Raw genomic sequence first — 21,256 nt, forward strand, 5'->3', positions numbered from 1 at the left:
CTGAGAGATCTCGGGGGTCCAAGTTAATTAAGACTACTGCAGGTCCTCCTATAGGATTGCCCTTCTCCTCAGCTTCTTTCACCCTCCCCTAATTCAACAACAGAGGTCAGCAACTTCTGTCCTTTGGTTGGGTGCAAATATCTGCATCTGATTCTTCCAGCTGCTCTTTGTGTCTTTCAGAGTGTGGTCATGATAGATCCCTTTTTGTGAGCCCCTCATAGCCTTAGTAATAGTGTCAGGCCTTGGGACCGCCCCTTGAGCTGGATTCCACTTGGGGCCTGTCACTGGATCTTCTTTTCCTCAGGTTTTCTCCATTTCCATCCCTGTAATTCTTTCAGATAGGAAGAATTATGGGTCAGAGTTTTTACTGTAGGATGGCAACCCCATCCCTTACTTGTTGCTCTGTCTTCCTGCTGGAGGTGAGCTCTATAAGTTCCTTCTCCCTACTGTCAGACATTTCATCTAAGGTCCCTCCCTATGAGTCCGGAGAGTCTCTCACCTCCCAGGTCTCTGATACATTCTGGAGGGTCCCCCCAACCTCCTATTTCCTGAGGTTGCCTGTTTCTATTCTTTCTGCTGGCCCTCAGGGCTTCAGTCCTTTTCCCTCACCCAATAACAGATCAGGTTCTCCTCTCCCCCTCACTCCCCCTGCCCCATCAACTTTCCCTCTCAAGTCCCTTCCTCCTTCCCCACTTGTGATTGCTTTCTTCTTTCTCTGTCTCAAATGGTACTGAGGTGTCATCACTTGGGCACTTCAGCTTGTTGACTTTTTTGAGTTCTGTGGACTCTGTCTTGGGTACAATATACTTTTGGGGGGGTAATATCCACTTATTATAGTGAGTCCATACCATGCATGTCCTTTTGGGCCTGAGTTACTTTACTCAGGATGATATTTTTTAGTTCCATCCATTTGCCTGCAAAACTCATGATGTCCTTGTTCTTAATAGTTGAGTTGTATTCCATTGTGTAAACGAACCATATTTTCTGTATCCGTTCTTATTCACTCAAATAAATCAGTAGCCTTCCTTTATACAAATGATAAACAGACTGGGAAAGAAATTAGGGAAACAACACCCTTCACAATAGCCACAAATAATATAAAATATCTTGGGGTAACTCTAACCAGACAAGTGAAAGACCTGTATGGCAATAATTTTAAGTCTCTCAAGAAAGAAATTGAAGAAGATCTCAGAAAATAGAGAGATCTCCCATGCTCATGGATTGGCAGAATTAACATAGTAAAAATGGCCATAGATTCAATGCAATCCCTGTCAAAATCCCAACACAATTCCTCAAAGACATGGAAAGAGCAATTCTCAAATTCATCTGGAAAGGCAAAAAACCCAGAATACTGAAAACAATACTTAACAATAAAAGAACAGCTGGGGGAATCACCATCCCTGACCTCAAGCTTTACTACAGAGCAACAGTGATAAAGCCTGCATGGTATTGGTACAGAGACAGACACATTGATAAGTGAAATAGAATTGAAGACCCAGAAATAAAACCACACACTTAGGGTCACTTGATCTTTGACAAGATGACAAAAATATACAATGGAAAAAAGAAAGCATCTTCAATAAATGGTGTTGGTCTAACTGGCTGTCTGTATGTAGAAGAATGAAAATAGACCCATATTTGTCACCTTGTACAAAGTTCAAGTCCAAGTGGATCGAGGACCTCAACATAAAACCAGATACACTGAATCTAATAGAAGAGAAAGTGAGAAAGAGCCTTGAACTCATTGTCACAGGGGGAAATTTCCTAAACAGAACTCCAATGGCTCAGGCTCTAAGATCAAGAATAGATACATTGAACCTCATGAAACTGGAAAACATTGCTGATTTTTATTAACATCTTTTTTTGAATGGAGAGACTCAACGCATCTTTTAAAAAGTTGTGTTTTTGAGCAGTTCTTCATGGAGAGAAATTAATTGTGAATATTCATCAGCTTCCAAAGAATGAATGGGATGATTTTGGTTGTTTCTCATATGCTTGCCTCTGTTGAGTATCTGGAAAATACAGCAGAAATGACAGACATCCCTGAGGGATACAAAAGAAATTCTGGAGTGTACCAGTATTCTATATGTGCCAACTCATGTATAAAATAAAAGGGATCTAAAAACTATTAGTAGCAGTTGGTGGAGTGTTCGAGGTAAACTTTGTTTGTAGGAACATCCAAAACATAAATATTAGTTAAAATATTTCTATTAAGTTGGTGTCTGATTTGACATAAGTAAAACTTAAACTTTAGAACTCAAAAGTAGGAAAGAGCAGTGAAAACAGAATCAGTAGGTACTGAGTTACAACTGGCCGAGAGTGAGAGGCTGTGATGTGCTATTGCATGGTATTATGTCTCTAGATAGGCCAGCTAAGAGAGTAGGCTGTGGATGTCCTTACCATAGTGTAAGTGATACATGAGGATGTAGATAACTTAAGCTAATTTAAGCACCACTCAGTTGTATACAACAGAAAGATAGCATGTCACGACATTAATATGTGCAGTTACTCTTTTTATAGAAAACTATTTGGAACCAGGAGCTATTAATACCTAGAACAAAATGTGATTTTCAGTGAATGCCTTCGAGGATCATAGTCTACGTAAATATCCTTAAAAATTACAGGAGGGAGAAGCTGTTAGTTATGTAAATTGATTAACATGCCATCAGAGTAACATGCAGTGAAATATTTATTTCAGTAGAAGTACAAATTCTTGCTAATCTTGATTTTGTAAAATTGTGAATGACTTTGGAGCCCCCAAAGTAGTCATGACATCCATTGGTATTACAGCCAAGATCTAGATATTCATGAGAAGTATAGAAATAAATATGTGCTCACAGGCTCAACTCCATGACTTGCACAGGTTTCTCAAAATTAAACTTTTGATTGTTTCATTTAAGAACAGATGATGCATATAGGAAATACTTGTCCAGTGACTCTTACAGACTTTAGTCAATTTACATAAGGATGCATGAGGTTCTTGAAAATGGGATGTTTGTTCTGCCTTTACTTTTTTCAAGTGGTCAAGTTTGGTTTGGTTTTGATTTGATTCTGTTTTCTTGTCCACAGCTGGAGTAACTTGAGTTAGGATAATGTAATCCATAGAGGAAAATCAGTTCATATTGGCTGGGCATAGAAGGAGTTTTAGGATTTGTACTTAAATTGCACTTCCTAATTTTTAGGAACCTATTGAGAGAAGTTGTAGAAGGGAAACGCTGTTTTGGAGTTATATGTGAAAATAATAGTTATTGAACATTGTTCTCATGAGTCAGCATTAATATAGTGTTCATATTAATAAAAAAATCTAGTTTGCTGTCCTCCACAAATCAGTGTGTATGTTTGTTAAGTGTTTGGCATCAAATATTACGAGTAACTTCTGCAAAGTGTTGTAAGAACTAAGCCAAGTTTGGTGTTGCTGTGGTTTTCTAAGCCAAGTATACTGGAACATATAATGTCCAGATAAAGAAGAACTAGAATTAAGTAAGGAGAGACTAGTGGGACAAAACTTTGAAGTAGAGTATAGTGTTTGATTTTTCTTAGATTCACTTAGCTTCTGTTAGGATAAAAAATGCTGTGTCAAATTACATATGAAATTTGGTGGCTTTCTTTAAGAAAGGTATATTGTTAATATGGAAAAATACAGTTTACTTGAGGATTTAGTTTAAGTTTTTGATCCAGTATTTATTTTATTTGGAGAAGAAAAAGATTAGAGAATTACACAAAGACTGTTTACCTTTGTATCCCAGTATAGACTTCTGCTCTCATTTTGTTGATGACTGAGTATAATGGAATTTGGAAAAGCAGCCTGCCTATATGAGGTCAAGGAGGTTAACATCAGAATTAGTAAAAACTACTGTCATAGTGAACCACATTTTCATTATCTATTCAGTAGTTGATGGAATACTCTTGGTGTCAATCAGCAAGCCTCCACATATAAGAAAGAACACACATTTTTCTTTCTGTATCTGGTTTTCTTCACTCAATATCATGTTTTCCAGATCCATCCACTTACCTGAAATTGTCATAGTACTATTTTTCTTAACCAGCTGGATAATATTCCAGTGGAAATGCACAGCATTTTCATTTTCCACTCATTAGTTGATAGAAGCCTAGAGTATTTCCATTTCCAAGCTATTGCGATTGAGCAACAGTAAACATAGATGAACTAGTATCTCTGTGGTTGTATATAGTGTCTTTTAGGTATATTCCCAAGGTGGTTGCCTTAGAGATCTGTTGCTGTAGATAGATGCTATGGCCATGGCAGTTCTTATAAAAGAATGCATTTAATTAGCCTGCTTTAAAGTTTCAGAAAGTTGGTTCATTATCATCTAGACAGCGATCATGGCAGCACACAGGCAGTTATGGTGCTGGAGAAGTAGCTAAGAGTTCTACATCGTGATCTACAAGCAGCAAGAAGAGGCTGATACTGTGCCAGGTTCTAGCATTTGAATCCTACCCCCAGTGACACACTTTATCCAACAAAGCTACAGTTCCTAATCCTTTCAAGTAGTACCACTCTCTCATGACTAAGCATTCAAATTGTTAACCTATGGGGCCCATTCTCATACAAAGCACCACAGTGGTGGATCGATGGACAGTGTGCTGAGTCTACCACTAGTTTTTGATGAGCCTCCTCACTTATTTACATACTGGCTGTCCCAGTTTGAAAACTTTACTTTTACTTTTATAAAGCTTCCTAAAATGCATTCATATAGGGAACAGCGCCTCTTCCCGACACCATAACTATCTGGGGCATAATACATGGACAAATCAAGCTAGTACTCATTCAGCAGCTTTATCCCTACTTGCTCGCTCTCATGATGCTGAAGTGTACTCTACTCTACAGGACGGAAAAAGTAACAGTCACTCTACCCAGCTGCGAATCCTTCAACTTAACATTTTCGCCTGACCGGGCAAGATATGCTATTGCTTCAGCAGTGGCACAGAGGTGAATAGCCAACCACTTCCTGGTTGGATCTACTCCAAAAGATTGAGCTCATGCACGGCAGGGTTTATGGGGCCAAGAACTGGAGCTAAGTAGGTCTTAGGCCTGATACAGATTGCAAAAAGATAACAGCCAATTGCTTATTTGAAGAAGGGTTTATTTCAAGTGTTCACAAGCACTGTCAACCCTCAAATATAAAACCAATCCAATAAAGATGTGTTTAGTAACATTCATGTCAGAGTTCTCAAGGTTTTCAACATGACTAGCGTTAGTGGCCATCATTATTTGATAGCACTGTGTACTTAGTAGAATGACTAGAGTTGGTTTTTTTTTCTTTTTTTTCTTTTCTTTTCTTTCTTTTTTTTTTTTTTTTTTTTTTGGCTTATGCTGCCAATGCTGGTAAAGATGTGACACTGGAACCGAGAATCAGTGGGATTACCAAATAATACAACACTTTTGGAATATAGTTTTACAGTTCTGTATAAAGTCAGCCATATACATGTATAATTGAGCTTCTTACTCCTTGGTTTTATTTATGAGAAGAGAGTACAAACTGCTCATGAACAAACATTTCTATATATCTTTATAGTCGTTTTATTCACACTGCCATACTAGAAACTTCATGAGATGAATGGATGTCCAAAATGACTCTTCAGTTTCTACCATGAAACATTTATCAATTAAAAATAATCAGAATATATGTATTTACAGCAATGAATCTCAAATTTGGGTAATATATGGAAGTCTGGAAAAGAACCTTGAAAGATCACAGACATTCTTCACTTACATGACTTTCTTAAAAAGTCAGAGCTGTAGTGACAGAGAAGCATTCTTGCTACATTACAGATGTTGAGGTGCTGTGAGTCCAAAGCGGAAGGGTGAGCACAAGGACATTTTAATTTGTGGGTGCCCATTGGAGGCCAGAAGAAAGTACCAGATCCCCTGGAACTGGAGACACAAATAAGCCACCATATCGGTGCTGGGAACCAAACCCTGGTCTTCTGCCAGAGCAGCCAGTGCTCTTCACTGATGAGCCATCTCTCCAGGCAATGTATACATTTAACATTTTTGTTTATTTCATTGGTACATCAAAGTAGTAAAATTTTAGTCTTCGAAGTTTTTTTGAAATTCAAATATAGGATGTTGAAATATAAAGCCACCGTCTATAACAAAGGAAGATATAAATGCCTAGTGATTCGAGTGTTAGAAAGCCTCTCCTGAATCTCTTAGGTGTGTGCAGCATTGGTAGCAGTTGCATGTTTAAATCACGTGAGACAGAGACTTGATAGCAAAGAATACCGTGTGGTATCACCCATACCTTCTGTCTGTATTCTCTCTTACTAGTGTTGCATTTGCTCTTTCCTTTAAGTCGTTTCCTTTGGTGTGAAGCTGCTGTGCACACTGAGTCAGGTCGCATTGTGTGCACTAAAGAAGTTGTCAGTGTTTCCTAGCATATCCAGTGGCCTTTGAAGTGATGTCTTTAAGAGTACCATGTTCAAAAACTGCTAACTGTACTTGTACTTCAAAACCTTTGGTGTAGACCTTTTTCATTTGAACTGTGTAAGGGTTTAACTCTTCTAGTATATTGTTTCTTTTATTAAAATCAATTTCTTAGGTGCTGGGAATTAGAACCATGGCCTCACGTATGCTAGGCAAGCATTTCTCTGTTACTTATGTCCCTGGAACACAACCTTCTTTTACATTTGTGACAGTGTCTCACAAAGTTTCTTGGGACATCATTGAACTATTTTTATACCCCATACTCTATGATCCTCTTGCCTTGGCCTCCCAAGTAGCGAAGTTTCTATATACTAGGGTGACAGGCATGGCCTGGAATCTATGTTATAGTAAGTATTTTATGTAATTTTAATAATCTTAGAAAGATTTTAGTATATTTTAATATTTGGCTGCTTAAAGAGGTGAAAAGAGAATTTCAAAAGAATTTACCACTAAGGATAAATCTTAAATCTTACTTGGGACTTAACCTACTCCTGACTTTATTTTGACACTCATTTTGCCTGTAGGTTTTTAAAATATTAAATATACCATCTTAAAGGGGAAGAAGAGGTGTTGGGTCTCAGCAAAAATCTTTAAGTTTTGTATAGGCTAGTTACATTCTTCTTAATAAAAAGATGTTTATTTTGAAATCCACCTTATCTTTTTTGTTTTAATATAAAATTAAATATTTATAATTTATTTTATATGAGATTGCTTTAGAAATGTTCATAGATTATTCATTTCTCCTAACTTCAATTATAAGAAGGCAGATCTTTGCAATATCTTTTGTGTTTGAATTCTAAAAGTACCCAAAGATAATAAAACTTTATTAATTCTATCAAAGAATAGTGCATATTACTTATTTCATAATAATAATTGGAAAAGACAGTGGAACTAAGTCAGTCTGTATTCACATACATCTTAGTGGAATGAAAATATAGTGTATGTATTTTCATTCGAAATTATCATTATATATAGTATCTAAATATTCTTCTATGTTGATCAAGATGGTTGATTGTTCTCTACTAAGATGGTGAGCAGGCCCAGGCAAAACAATATCGTTGTTGTTATTCCACCTCTTCTACCCCTGGACTTTAGCCCTCATAAATAACTATAAGTGAATATTGCTTGCTAACTTATTCAAGAATCTTATTAAAATTGGAAGATGATAATTAAGTTTTCAAGGGAAAGTTTTTCAAAATAGTTTTATCAATGTCATTTTTCTTCAAGGAGACAGGATTTAAAATCCTCAATCCTTCTTAAAGTAAAATTTTTACTTACAAAAAAATTACAATACTTTTAATCAGAAGGGTTAACAATTTTATATCACTGCATAATAATTAATGCTGTCTCATCTGCCAAGGAACTCTGTTGACATTCTGTCCCTGGCTGAGGCTGTACTTTGCACAGGCATGTTCTATGTTGTGTTAGTTTTGGCTGATAGAACTGCTTGCCTTTTGGCTTAGCCTATATGTTTAGACCTTCTACACATGAACTGATGTGTTCTAGACAGGAAGTGGAATGCAGGAGATATAGGAATGGGCTGAAGTATCCTTTATATTTGCCTTTGTATCTAGGGGAGTTGGAAATAGGCAAGAATGGAGAGAAATTTTGTATGGCAGTACAAAGAATTTTGCAAGTTAATTGTGAGCCCTGCAGCAATCCGATGCATTTTAGTTACTGGTAAGTTTGTTAAATTATGTTTGAAATTGTACCTCTTCGAAGATGGCCATCTGTATACTATTAAGTCCACCATGTCAAAAAATACCTTATTTTTAAGATTTTTTTGAAAAGATTTGGTATTATTATTGCATTTGATCTTAGGTATAAATTGAAAACACTTTGGTGAGTAAATGAACTTGAGTTTCTGTTGTAATACCAGAGTGGAGTCAATTTTTCACAGACAGCATGGTCTTGTGTTCAGATTTTGGAATTATACCAAATGTATCCTGCTTTTGCATTGGAGTGCCACTGTATTTAGAGGTCTGAGTTCACACATGACATGACTGCAAATGGATAGTCTTGTGATATAAAAGATTTATAAAAGTCCTTGTAATTTCATATGGTTCTGCATATATGTGTGATTTTTCTCAGAGAATACTTCCTGCTTTTTTCTTAATGTATCAGAGAGACATTGTGAGGCAGACTTGATTCTTCCTGTTGACAGTTCTGATGCTTAAGAACCCACTCCCCTAATTATGTATAGGTGGGAAATTGTGGAATATCTATGCAGTAGCTCTCTTTATTTTCAACCATTTAAACACGGTGCTATATGTAGTAGAGGATTTAAGCAGGTATTTGTGAAGTGGACTTGACGGTTGACTCAATTCATTTAAAATATGCTAGATTGCTTAATAGCTTCTTTACCGAATCCCAAGGGATTCCTTGCTAGTTGTGTTTTTCTTAAAAATACCTAAGTTTGAGGACAAAGTAAAAGTAGTATCTCTGATTAGTAATAGCAATTTTTATTTTTCTGTGTGTGGTTTAAGTATGTAGGGCTAGCTAATGTGACCGAGCTTGAATTTCCTGTGATAAAGTACCTTATTTCTGGGTAGTATGTCTTTTAGAATATCAAGTAGTTTGTTCATTTTTCATAATAATGTTAGTGATCATTTAGCTATTGGTTCTTGTCATGAGAAAATGTTTGATTTAAGTAAAATAAATAAATAAACAAAAAACAAATAAACACATAAAATTTCCAAATTATTGGAGAAGTCTGTTATCATTCGTTTTGAAACCAGGAGAGCTAAAGTAAGTAAAATTCCAGTTAGCTAGGTTTCTTTAATGATTTTTGAGCATTCCTCATTAAATTTTCTGCAATACTTTCAAGTATAATTACTGTTCTGTTTAGTATAAATAGGTGATTTAAGGTATATTATAAAATACTTCAGATAGATATTATTTCAGTTCATGATAAAGTCTAGTATACGGTAATTTATTGTAATTGTATTAAGTACTCATAATGAAGGGTGTATTATTTTCATTCTTGTGTCATTGTGCTGGTTGAAAATATATAACTTGTGAAGAAAAACATTATCAAAGACTAATTCATTGCAATCAATTTCCTTTTGTTTCCTCATTCATTCAGTGTACATACCAATTGCTTAACTTTGTCTGTTATCTACTGTTATCTGATTTTATGTGTTTGTGTACATTATGTAATTAATTTTAACAACTTCTCATTTCTATAATACATGAGTCATATCTTTACTTTGCTCTCATGAACTTTTCTGAGGGTATGAGTGGACATACGTGGTATGTGACATTTCTTTGGTTGACTTTTATAAACCATATGAACAATAGCTAAAAAAACAGCTTTGTTCTTCACAAAAAATGTCCTGTACATATTGAAAAAATTTTGATAACCTGTTTTTAAATATTATGATACTGTATATATTATAGAATAGTCGTATGTTTCTTATGTCAGGTTGATTTAAAAAGTGAAATATATTTCTGTGTATGTATAGATACATTTTATGCTTAACTCAAATATGAGTTATACATAATTATTTTTTAATTTTTTGTTTTTTTAACTTGAAGGATAAAACTAATTATATCTTCTCTTGCTTGTGGGAAGATACATGCTTGTATAATAAAAGCCAGATACCATTTTTAAAAAGGATATAGATTAATTTGTTTGTTGTTACTGTTTGGCAAACAAATTACTGAAATGGAATACTATGTTTATAATAAATATTTAATGACTACAAAATGAATTATCTGTACTTTACACACAGTGCTACTCTTTTGGCATTCCTGGTTGAACTACTTAAAAGTTCAGTAGCCATGCAAGAACAGATGCTGGGTGGAAAAGGCTTTTTAGTCATTGGCTACTTACTTGAAAAGGTAAGTGATACACATATTGGTGGCTTTTGTCACTGGATAGTTGAAAATCCCTAATTGTATTTTCTTAAGTTATCTTCAGTTCATGATAAACTGATGATTGTTCAGTGGTAATATCATTTGATAATTAAAGAACATTTTATATTATGCTGTGAATGTAAGTACTGGCATAGTGTGAAGAAATTTGAATTAAACTAGAAAATTTAGAAAAATTCTCTTGCAGGCCTAGGGCGACTGAGTGAGGAGAGGTACAAGTTTAAGAGTAGTCTGGACTACACTGTAAGATTCTGTCTCAAGAAAACTCAATTTAAAAAGTCATGACCCATGCTGTTGCTACATTGACTAGACATGAGCTACCACTTGCAGTGAGCACAGTTATTAGGGAAGGAGGAAATGTGCTGTGCCACTACACCAAGGTTCCAGTAGATTAGGTACATTCGTTGCATCCTCACCTTATACCTTTGTCTCCAGTGGATTTACTGGAATAGAACCCTGTTGTTGAGTGCACTCCCCTGTGTGTAGCTAATCCATTTGTTTGAAAAGATAGTTTCTGCTGCACCAAAATCTCATTTTTGTTGGTAAACTTGGACCTTACAACATTAAGATTTTGTTTCTGTTTTCAGGCGCTAAGCAAGATCTTTGGTACATCTTGATAGCTGATGATATAGTCATCTGTCTCATTCATTTAATATAAGATTGCCTTGCTGCTTTTCACTTTCTTTGTTCCTATGTATTCACTCACCAGTTTTCCACAGAAGTTGCCCTTGTTACATTGACATTCTTATTAAGCCCTTCAATTTACAGGTTTCACCTTTTTAATTATTTAGGATGTCTTTTTTTTTTTAAGTACAGAAAATTTACCCAATTTTCGATGGATTTATTTATTTATTTTTATCAAAAATGTTATTTCATGTTTTAAGAGTTTTGGGCTTTTTTTTTTTTTTTTTTTTTTTTTTAGGTTTTGGCTTCTCAGGTACATAGAAATAGAATTATTGATGATTAGTGTAAACCTTTTGTATTGCTGTTTCCACTCCTTCTTTAACTATGGGCCTGTAGCTGCTTTAGAACTTTGTAGAAGTAGTATCATCTAAAACTAATGACATGTCTTTTTTGATAACTGTCTGTTTCTCTTGTGGCTTTCTTGCCCTATCATCTGAGATAACTGGTGCAGTTGACCAGAAGTTGTATAATGGATACCTCTTATTACTAATCTCATGACAGTGTATTTAATAATTATAATCTAAAATACAGTCTATTGAAATAGATTAGATTTTAGAGTATTTTTTAAAACAATTTTTTCAAACAAATTTCAAAAGTTTTCTCATTTTAAAATTTTTTGTCATCATATTAATTTTTATATTTTTATTATTTGATCATGAGTTCTAATTTTCTTTTCTTATTTTGTGAACCACATTCATTAATTTTCAAATATAAAACTTCTGATTACTCATAAATATGACCTTTCTCCAATGAGGCTTTCTGATAATCACCATGCTCGCACTCACACTGCCGGGGCCTTTGCTCCTCCGACCTTGCTTGTTGTTTCCCTGTTTAGCCTTTCTTCACTTTGCACATACACATGTGGTCTTTTGCAGAACCTTGCTCAACTCTTCTATAAACTTTCTTCTTTATGCACCTAAATCCTTTGCATCTTTCTAGGGCATATCTGAAGTGATCACTTCTAGTTAGTTAGTGCTTCTTGCATTTTCTATGACCTTTATAATAGTGCTCTCAGCCAGGGACAAAGCTCTCAGTATTCCTATCTGGACAGTACTTCACATCCAAATGATAACAGTAGCCTCTCAGTTCATCTTAGCAGGAAGCTGACAGCACATTCAACTTGAGCTAATAACAAGAATTTAAGGTCTTATTATTTAAAACTAAGTTGCAAGCATTGTTAAGAGAGTTTGGCTAGACCTACAGGGTGAGGAGAATGATTATTTAGTGTAAGTCACATGTCTTCTACAAAGTAATGGTGGACTGATTTGTACAATGTCCACGCCTTATTTTCTTTTTGTCTATTAACTACCTGCTGATGGATCAAAGTAGTCAACCTTTTCATTGAAAACCCACAGGCAAAAAAATTTCCCAAACAGAGTGATAATAAGTTACAGAGCAATGTAAACAGTGTATCCATCTTAGGATTTGTGTCTCTTTTGTCCTGTCTTTTGGGGTCTGTTTATTCCACAGCTCTTCATCTTCGTGTGTACAGTCCTTTTGGTCTGTACCCTCACATGTTCACCCTTACATCCAGGTAGAGAGACAGATTTCCTTCTTTATATCCATACATGGTTCTTCCCTCTTATTTGATCAGTTAGCCTAGGTCTTGCTTTTCTGTGCATGTATATTTGTTGAAATGTTATAGTTTGATGCAGGCTCCCTGGAATTAATGTTGTCACTGTTCCTCCTGAATAGTTAATAATTATATTAACTATTCAGATAGTTAATATAATTTAGTTAGGTTAGGTTGGTGGATTTCATTTTGGTATCTAGGAAAAGTGAAGTTGATATTAAGGTTAAGTTATTTCATGATACATATTTACCAATTTAAATATTTTATGCAGTTAATGTAGCATATAACCATACATGTTTTATATATTGGATGGTTTTTGCAATAAAGCAAACATTTCTGCTAAGCTATTACATCTTGTACTTACTGGGCACATATCCCTTAATTCAACTTAAGTTTTTCATTATAGCATCTAGTGCTATTTGCTGTTTAGTTATTTTCAAGTTGACACTGTAATTATTTTTTTCTAACATTTCATATTCTGTTTCCAAGTAAATTTATCTATACAGTTAGTGTGTTACACAGCGCCCTCCTTCCTTTCCCTTCCCGCCCCCTTTTTAATAGATTTGTTCATTCATTCATTCAGTATGTATGAATATATGCATATGAGTCCTCTGCATGCGTGTGTGTGTGTGTGTGTGTGTGTGTGTGTGTGTGTGTGTATCAGTTGTGTTTTTGGTGCGCAGAGGCAAAAAGAGATTCTTTGGAACTGGTGTTACAAACAATTTTGAACTACCATCTATGTGCTGGGAATTGAATCCTGGGATCTGCAGATAAACAACCAGCAAACTCTCTCTCAAGGCTCTAGGCTCTTCTCTTCTCTTCTCTTCTCTTCTCTTCTCTTCTCTTCTCTTCTCTTCTCTTCTCTTCTCTGCTCTTGCTCTTGCTCTTGCTCTTGCTCTTGCTCTTGCTCTTGCTCTTGCTCTTGCTCTTGCTCTTGCTCTTGCTCTTGCTCTTGCTCTTGCTCTTTTGCTCTTTTGCTCTCTTGCTCTCTTGCTCTCTTGCTCTCTTGCTCTTGCTCTTGCTCTTTCTTGCTCTTGCTCTTTTGCTCTTGCTCTTTTGCTCTTTTGCTCTTTTGCTCTTTTGCTCTTTTGCTCTTTTGCTCTTTTGCTCTTTTGCTCTTGCTCTTTTGCTCTTGCTCTTGCTCTGCTCTGCTCTCCTCCCCTCCCCTCCCTTCCCCTCCTCTCCCCTCCCCTCCCCTCCCTTCCTCTCCCCTCCCCTCCTCTTTTCTCTTCTCTTTAGATACCTCTCTTGCCAAGCTGTTCCAAAACACACCATCATATTCTTAGCTTTCAGCTGAGATTATATGTGTGCATAGCACTTGGCTTCAAACAATTCTTTGTAAGTATGGGTTCATGAGTAGGTAGGCATATCATATCTAGAAGACAGTTTCACAGAAGTCTTACTTGATCTTGTGTAAGAAAGAAGGTGAAGAATGAGACATGGTGACAGGGGCAACAAGGACTAAAACCCATTGTAAAACATATGAAATTGTCAAAAATAAAATGAGTAGGTTATGACATTTTCCTGTCATGCAGCACAGACCCAGAAGTGACATTTCTTAGATGCTGACATTCTGATGATTGTGCTTAAGATTTATTCCTATTAAGTGTCTAGGTATAAATGTCGTGTGTGTGCTTTCTTGAAAGCTTCCCACAAGCCGTGGGTACACTCTACCAGTGAGCTATGTCTCTATCCCTGGGTCTCATTTAAAAGATTATTTCACCCATTAAAGTGAAAACAAATTGCAAAATAGAAAAAATTAAAGCAGTTAATCGAAGTAAGCACTTTATGAACGATTGGTTGTCTTTTTATCTCTCTAATCTCCCAGTGTATCTTTTCTGTTCTTATTCCCTTTTTGAATTTCGTATGAATGTAGTTAAAACATTTACCAAGGAGTTACAAAGGAACTAGAGAAGATCAATAACATAGTGTGCTCTCTTTCCCAAGGAAAGAAAAGTACATGGATTAAATAGATGATCTGAGATAAGTAGTAAGTACCATTCACAGGAAAACCAAATGCTGTTGTAGAGAAAGTTCATTGTACATACACATGGTAAAACTTTAAGTGGCCAGTGAAACACAGTTTTGAAAAAAGTGTTTCTAAAGATGAAGTATAGATCTAAAATTACTCTCTGGTGGTGGCATAAATGAGCATTAAAAAGACAAGTGTCTCTCTTTCTTTAGCATTGTAGAGGCCCCACGTGATGTTTTTGAGGATGCCTTTCCTGGCACTCAGAAATTTCAAAACATGTCTAAATTGAATTACTATCAGAGGAATATGATTGGAGTACTTGCTGACAGTGGCAAGCTTTTAGCATGTGAGTTTAGATTGTAAGCTTTGCTGAAGAGCAATATGTATTCTATGTTACCACATTTTTGTCTGAAATTATAAAATAGCATTGCCCAAATGAAATACAATGTAAGAATCAAATGCAAATTAAAATGTTTAGTAAAAAGTTACCGGTGATATTAATAAATTTTATTTAGCCTGGTATTTCCAAAACATCATTTTAGTATTTTATTAATTATTCTTTTAAGAATGCTTTTTAGAGCATTATAACTTACACCTCACTTTGGACAGGCTGCATTTCAAATGTTCAGCAGTTACAAATAGGATACTGTCTACTTTATAATCTTGAAGAACTGGTCTGAGTTTCAGGTCTCTCGTGTTTAGTCATGCACTGTGGATAACAGGTGAGCATTTGTGATAGGACTATGGTAGATCAAAACAATGTTGTGTGAAGAAGTTCAGAGTGTTGTCAAAGGAAACGTTTTATTTGTAGTGAAAGAGGGCCAAGAAAGCCATATTTGAGCAGCAGTCTCTGGAGTAGTCTGAGATCCTGAAAGCCAATGAGAGCATTGTGTCCACATGAGTCAGGCTTGCTTCACCATGGCCAGGCCAGGCCAGGCAGAGTTTTGCTGAGGCAAGTTAATTGCATTTGTTGGTTTTGAAATGCCCTAAAGGAATAAAACAGCAGCTTCTGCTATGCTTGCTTTGGGACTGTTTTAAATAAAAGCACTTTTGTTATCTTTAATTTTTGAATTATCATAATTATTTAACTCTAAGTTCTGTAAGATCCTTTGTCCTTTTTTTGCGATTCTTATGCATAAATTACTTTACTTCTTTATATTGACAAGAGTGTCTTAACTGTAAATAGACTGGGCTTTTCATAACAAGCTTTCACTCAAAGGAATGTCTTTTTTTATTAGATATTTTCTTTATTTAATTTCAAATATTATCCCCTTTCCTAGTTTCCCTTCTGAAAATCCCCTATCCCCTCCCCATCCCTGCTCCCCAACCTATCCACTTCCATTCCTCATCCTGCCATCCCCCTGTACTGGGGCATAGAACCTTCACAGGACCTCTCCTCCCATTGATGACTGACTAGGCCATCCTCTGTTACATATACAGCTAGAGCCAAAATTTCCACCATGTGTTTTCTTTGATTGGTGGTATAGTTCCAAGGAGCTCTGGGGGTACTGGATAGTTCATCATATTGATGTTCCTCCTGTGGGGCTTCAAACCCCTTTAGCTCTCAAAGGAATATCTTAAAATTTCATGTAACTACATTTTTACTATCAGACAATATATGATTTTGTGCTTTTAATTTAAACTTTTAGGGACAATTTGAATTATTCCTATAAACATTTTGTAATTTGATGTCACAGACATTTTTAGCTAGAATTTCTGTTTCTGTCTTTAGTCATCAAGAGTTCATATAACTAGAGCTGTCTTGGAGCAGTTTTTATCATTTGCAAAATACCTCGATGGCTTATCTCATGGAGCACCATTGCTGAAGCAGCTTTGTGACCACATTTTGTTCAATCCTGCCATCTGGATACACACACCTGCAAAGGTCTGTATTTCAGGTTCACTCATTTAATTTTAGGTTAAAATAAAAGTTAATGATACAGTGTGTAGTTATTAGATTTAATGTATCCAGTAGAAAACATTCAGCATTTTTTTTTCTTCTAGTCACTATAAGGCAGTATGTAAATATAATAAATAAAACTACAGTTAAACATTAAGCCTGCCGTAGGACTAAGTTTTGATATTATTAGGTATGATTCATACCTTGTCAACAAAAAGAATCCGGTATATTATTGAAAGACCAGGAAAAGACAACAGAACACTGTGACCATTTAAACGGTCAAATTACTGTCAGTTTGAACTTAGATGTTTTATCATGACATAAATATTTTGAAATAAGCATATGTTTACGCCACATTATTTTTCTATAAGTTTGCATAATGCGGTATACCAGATATTTGATTTATTCCTATCAATCTATATGGGGATATATTGATTTGGGGTTGTCCTTTTACAGCTTTAAATTCCTTATATAGCTGAGTGAGTAGTGTTCCTGATTTCACTGTAGCTCATCTCACTGTTTATGGCATGAATCCACAGCTAATGATTGTTCCCTCTTCTAATCAATGTACTTGTCATATTCGCATGGTCACAATCTAATGGAAACTCTGTATGGTGGCAGCAGGTGAAGCGAGTGGAGTCTTGCACTTGGGCACATGTGCATATTGCCTCTGAGCAGCTAGCTGCAGCTCTTCCTCTGGAGAAGCATGTGCTTAGGGGGCTGCTGTCAGATCCTTCCCAGAGGAGCTGGCCTAGACACCAGCCACTACCACATCATTGTATTTCTCATAAGATTAGCCCAAATTAACTTAAAAAGATTTATTTATAATTGACAGTGCTATTTTATCCTTAGATATAGAACCTTCTTTCCTAATTGGGTCATGTGCATTATCTTTATTGAAATCAGTTTTATTGGGATGTTTGTGTTTATTACTTTTCAAAATATAAATGTTTATTACGGAACATTATTTTAAACCACAAAAATAAATTATAATAGTTTGTCCTTTGCTGATTTGTATTTGAATTAAAATGGCATTTATATTTAATAAATACTCTAAACTTGCTTTAATTATGTATTAGGTTCAACTTTCCCTATATACCTACTTGTCTGCTGAGTTTATTGGAACTGCTACCATCTATACCACCATACGCAGAGTTGGGACAGTATTGCAGCTAATGCACACATTAAAATATTACTACTGGGTTATTAACCCTGCTGACAGCAGCGGCATTACACCTAAAGGACTGGGTAAGCACCTCTACCACCTCATTTCTGTGTTTAGATCCTGGGTACAGTGCACACATGTGCTAAGTTATTCCTTTAGCTCTTTGATTTCTTGTGAGGTACAATATCATTTTACAAGTTGCATATGATTTTTTTAAATTTTGGGACAATGAGATCTCTTTTTAAAGGGAAAATATAACTGTATTAAGCCAATACTACTGTGAAGATTATAAAAATAATTCCCATCATACACTGCTGGTGAAACTACACTCGTAGGACATTTCTGGAAAAAATTAAAGTTTATTTATTTATTTATTTATTTATTTATTTATTTATGTGAGTACACTGTAGCTATCTTTAAACACACAGGAAGAAGGCATCAGATCCATTTACAGATGGTTGCGAGACACCATGTGGTTGCTGGGAATTGAACTCAGGACCTCTGGAAGAACAGTCAGTGTTCTTAACCAATGAGCTATCTCTCCAGTCCCTAAAATATTTTTAATTGGACCTTTCTTGCCAATTCTAAAAAAATCACCGACAACCAGTAGATCACCTGATGGCTGAATTGCTGACTCAGAAACTTTGTCATTTTTCCCTGTCTCTTTGTGTGAAACACTCAAGTTATGTACATTATTCTTTGTATCAGTTGAAAATAACGTATAGAAAACATGTTTTCTTACCAATGCTTCTCTGTATATTTCCCCAAAGGTAAAAGTTAACTGTTTTGTATGCATTTTTTTCAGGGTTAACACCGGTGTTTCTGTTTGTTTGTTTGTTTTGTTTTGTTTTAGACAGGAATATCACATTAATCATGCTAATCTCTCAATAAACAATGTTCAGCTGCCTGTGTCTACTGGTAATTATGAATGCTTGTACAGGGTCTAAATTCCTGTTCAGACTGTGTCCATATCCTATTCTGCAGCAATGCTTCACCTACTTATTTCAAGATGGATCTAGATAGAATGTATCTCCCTCTGTCTGCAGCAATGCTTCACCTACTTATTTCAAGATGGATCTAGATAGAATGTATCTCCCTCTGTCAGGTGCCCAGAGTGATGCTTCCCAACATAATATCACCCTGATATCAGAGATATTGTGGTTTTCTTATTTTCAGTTTTTATATCAGTGTGGGCTCATGAGCTCCTCTTTTATTCAGTGTATTATCAGCTGGTAGCTTTCCCTTAAAGGGCCCTGTAGTAACTTTAGTTTTCTCTTTCTTTAGCTTTCCCTAAAATTTGTTCCACACAAGTGAATTCTGATATATTGGAATCTTAAAGCAGCTCTCTCTCCTAAATCTAAAGATTTCTGGAAGTAATGTGGAATTGCCCAAAACCTGAAATTCAGTTTTATTCTTATGTTTGAAATCATAAAACATCAGCATCAACAATTACGGTTTTTAAAAACACTTAATTTACAGAATTTAAATGTAATTGCATTAAACTTTTTTAATGGTATGGCTTATTTTCTTTCTAGATGGTCCCCGGCCATCACAAAAAGAAATCATATCACTTCGGGCTTTTATGCTGCTTTTTCTGAAACAGCTCATATTAAAGGTAAAATAACTTTATTTTGCAATTGCAGTATATTGAGTGAAAAGGTACTGTTGCCAGAATTTAAAAATCATTCTCATTAAATTACTAAGAATGGCTTTTCATGTTGCTCTACAAAATATAAATGTACTGGGATTTTTTGCACTTAAATTTTGGTAACATTTGTTTTAAGATGGCTCATGTGCTAAATGAGATGTCCCAGATAAAACAAGGAACATGCGAAAAAGAGTAGAGCAGAAATACCTAATTAAATGGAATGTGTTCCATTTTATCTAAGGTTGAAGTGTTCTGTCATGGAGGGTTTGTGAAACTAAGGTGGTTTACAGGGAATATGCAGGCAAAGTTGTACAAATACTACACAAATGTGATCCCACAACTCCTTAAATTCCCATTGTTTTAGGGAAGCAATACATAACAAGTCCATAGTAACATGAAATCATCATAATATTCTAACTACTTTTGTTGGGACAAGCAAGGTCTTATTTATTTTCTAGCTGGCCTTGAGCTAACAGAGGTCTGTCTACCTACCTCTGCATCCTGAGGTCTGAGTCTAAAGGCTCGTGCTAGCACCCCTAACCCTAAGTTTTTTCAGTTAACATTTCTAAATAGTTACTTTTTAGACTTGAAATAAAATAGTATTTAAGTTATCAACCAGGGGAAATTTCAATGAACACTTTGCTTTTACGTTTCTGTTTACTTTTATGATTTTGATACCTTTCTTCAAAGTCTCAATTTCTGATTTTCTTTAACTAATGAACTATTTTTACATAGGATCGAGGTGTGAAAGAAGATGAACTTCAGAGTATATTAAATTATTTACTTACAATGCATGAGGTATAACATATTTTTTATCTTTCATTTAAATTATTTTATTAAAAGATTTTGAGCAAATTTTATCTAAATATTTGTATTTCTTATTACGCAGGATGAAAATATTCATGATGTCTTACAGTTGTTAGTGGCTCTAATGTCAGAACACCCAGCCTCAATGATACCAGCATTTGATCAAAGAAATGGAATAAGGTATGACCCTAAGTGCAGTGGTATTAGTGTGCACCCTAGACTATTCTATATATGTAAGAAGGGAACAAAGGAAAAGTGGCGAGCTCTCATATTCTTGAGGAGCTAGAGAACTGCATGCAAATACTCTGAAGGATGAAGCTAAATGATTGTAATTTCTCCAGTGCAGACCTTGCATAGGAGGAAAAACAGATTTATTTTTTTATGTAGGAGGACAATAAAGAATTGGGTGCATTTCACAAATTGAAGATGTAAGAGAACTATAGAGAGAGGCAGACACTGAGACACACAGAGACCCACCAGATTCAGTGATCCATATCTTGGTTATTATATATGTATTAAAGATTTATAGTTAACAATATGAATGAGAAAGGAAAAATCTAAGGTAGTAAGATCGTCAGAAATGATCTTATTTGCTGCTGTTAGATATGATGCACTGAGGCAGGGGTGGTGCTGTAGCCATGAGAATTACATATTCGAAAGGTAGTTTAGAACCAAAGACCAAAATTAAAATAATTTGAAAAGTTACTGTAGTTGTGGCAATTGTGAATTGTTGATAGGGGAAGCATAGTTTCTTTATTAGAATGCTCATGACCTTAAACATATAATTTAACTCTTAAGAAATTTCTTTCAAAATTTTTTGCTCTCTCAGCAGAATGAACAAAAAATAGAATAAATTTCATTTAATTATTATTTTGTTTTACTTGTGGCACTGGGGCTCATAGCCCCAGCATTACACATGGGAGGCAAAGCTTACCACTGTGGTACACTCAACAACTAATTTTACTGTTGTTGTTGTTGTTGTTATTGTTGTTGTTTTTTGTTTTTTGTTTTTTGTTTTTTTGAGACAGGGTTTCTCTGTATAGCCCTGGCTGTCCTGGAACTCACTTTGTAGACCAGGCTGTCCTGGAACTCAGAAATCTGCCTGCCTCTGCCTCCCAAGTGTTGGGACTAAAGGCGTGCATGTGCCACCACGCCTGGCTTTACTGTTGTTTTAATTGCACATCAG

The 21,256-nt window shown here is 35.4% G+C and overlaps 1 protein-coding gene across 3 annotated transcripts in view; it reads left to right on the forward strand.

Moving 5' to 3' along the window:
- Positions 1-21,256, forward strand: part of Nbea (neurobeachin) — a 539,067-nt gene that overhangs the window by 128,859 nt on the left and 388,952 nt on the right. For all 3 annotated transcript variants that reach the window (XM_021158784.3, XM_029475178.2, XM_085835883.1), the window contains exons 11-16: positions 10,180-10,288; positions 16,283-16,435; positions 17,530-17,698; positions 19,151-19,230; positions 19,999-20,061; positions 20,153-20,250. In XM_021158784.3, the coding sequence (XP_021014443.1) occupies positions 10,180-10,288; positions 16,283-16,435; positions 17,530-17,698; positions 19,151-19,230; positions 19,999-20,061; positions 20,153-20,250 (672 nt within the window). The remainder of the gene's footprint in view (positions 1-10,179; positions 10,289-16,282; positions 16,436-17,529; positions 17,699-19,150; positions 19,231-19,998; positions 20,062-20,152; positions 20,251-21,256) is intronic.

The sequence above is a fragment of the Mus caroli genome, unplaced genomic scaffold (genome assembly GCF_978045245.1).
Source record: "Mus caroli unplaced genomic scaffold, Mus_caroli_1 scaffold_3, whole genome shotgun sequence".
In the NCBI taxonomy this organism is placed as follows: domain Eukaryota; kingdom Metazoa; phylum Chordata; class Mammalia; order Rodentia; family Muridae; genus Mus; species Mus caroli.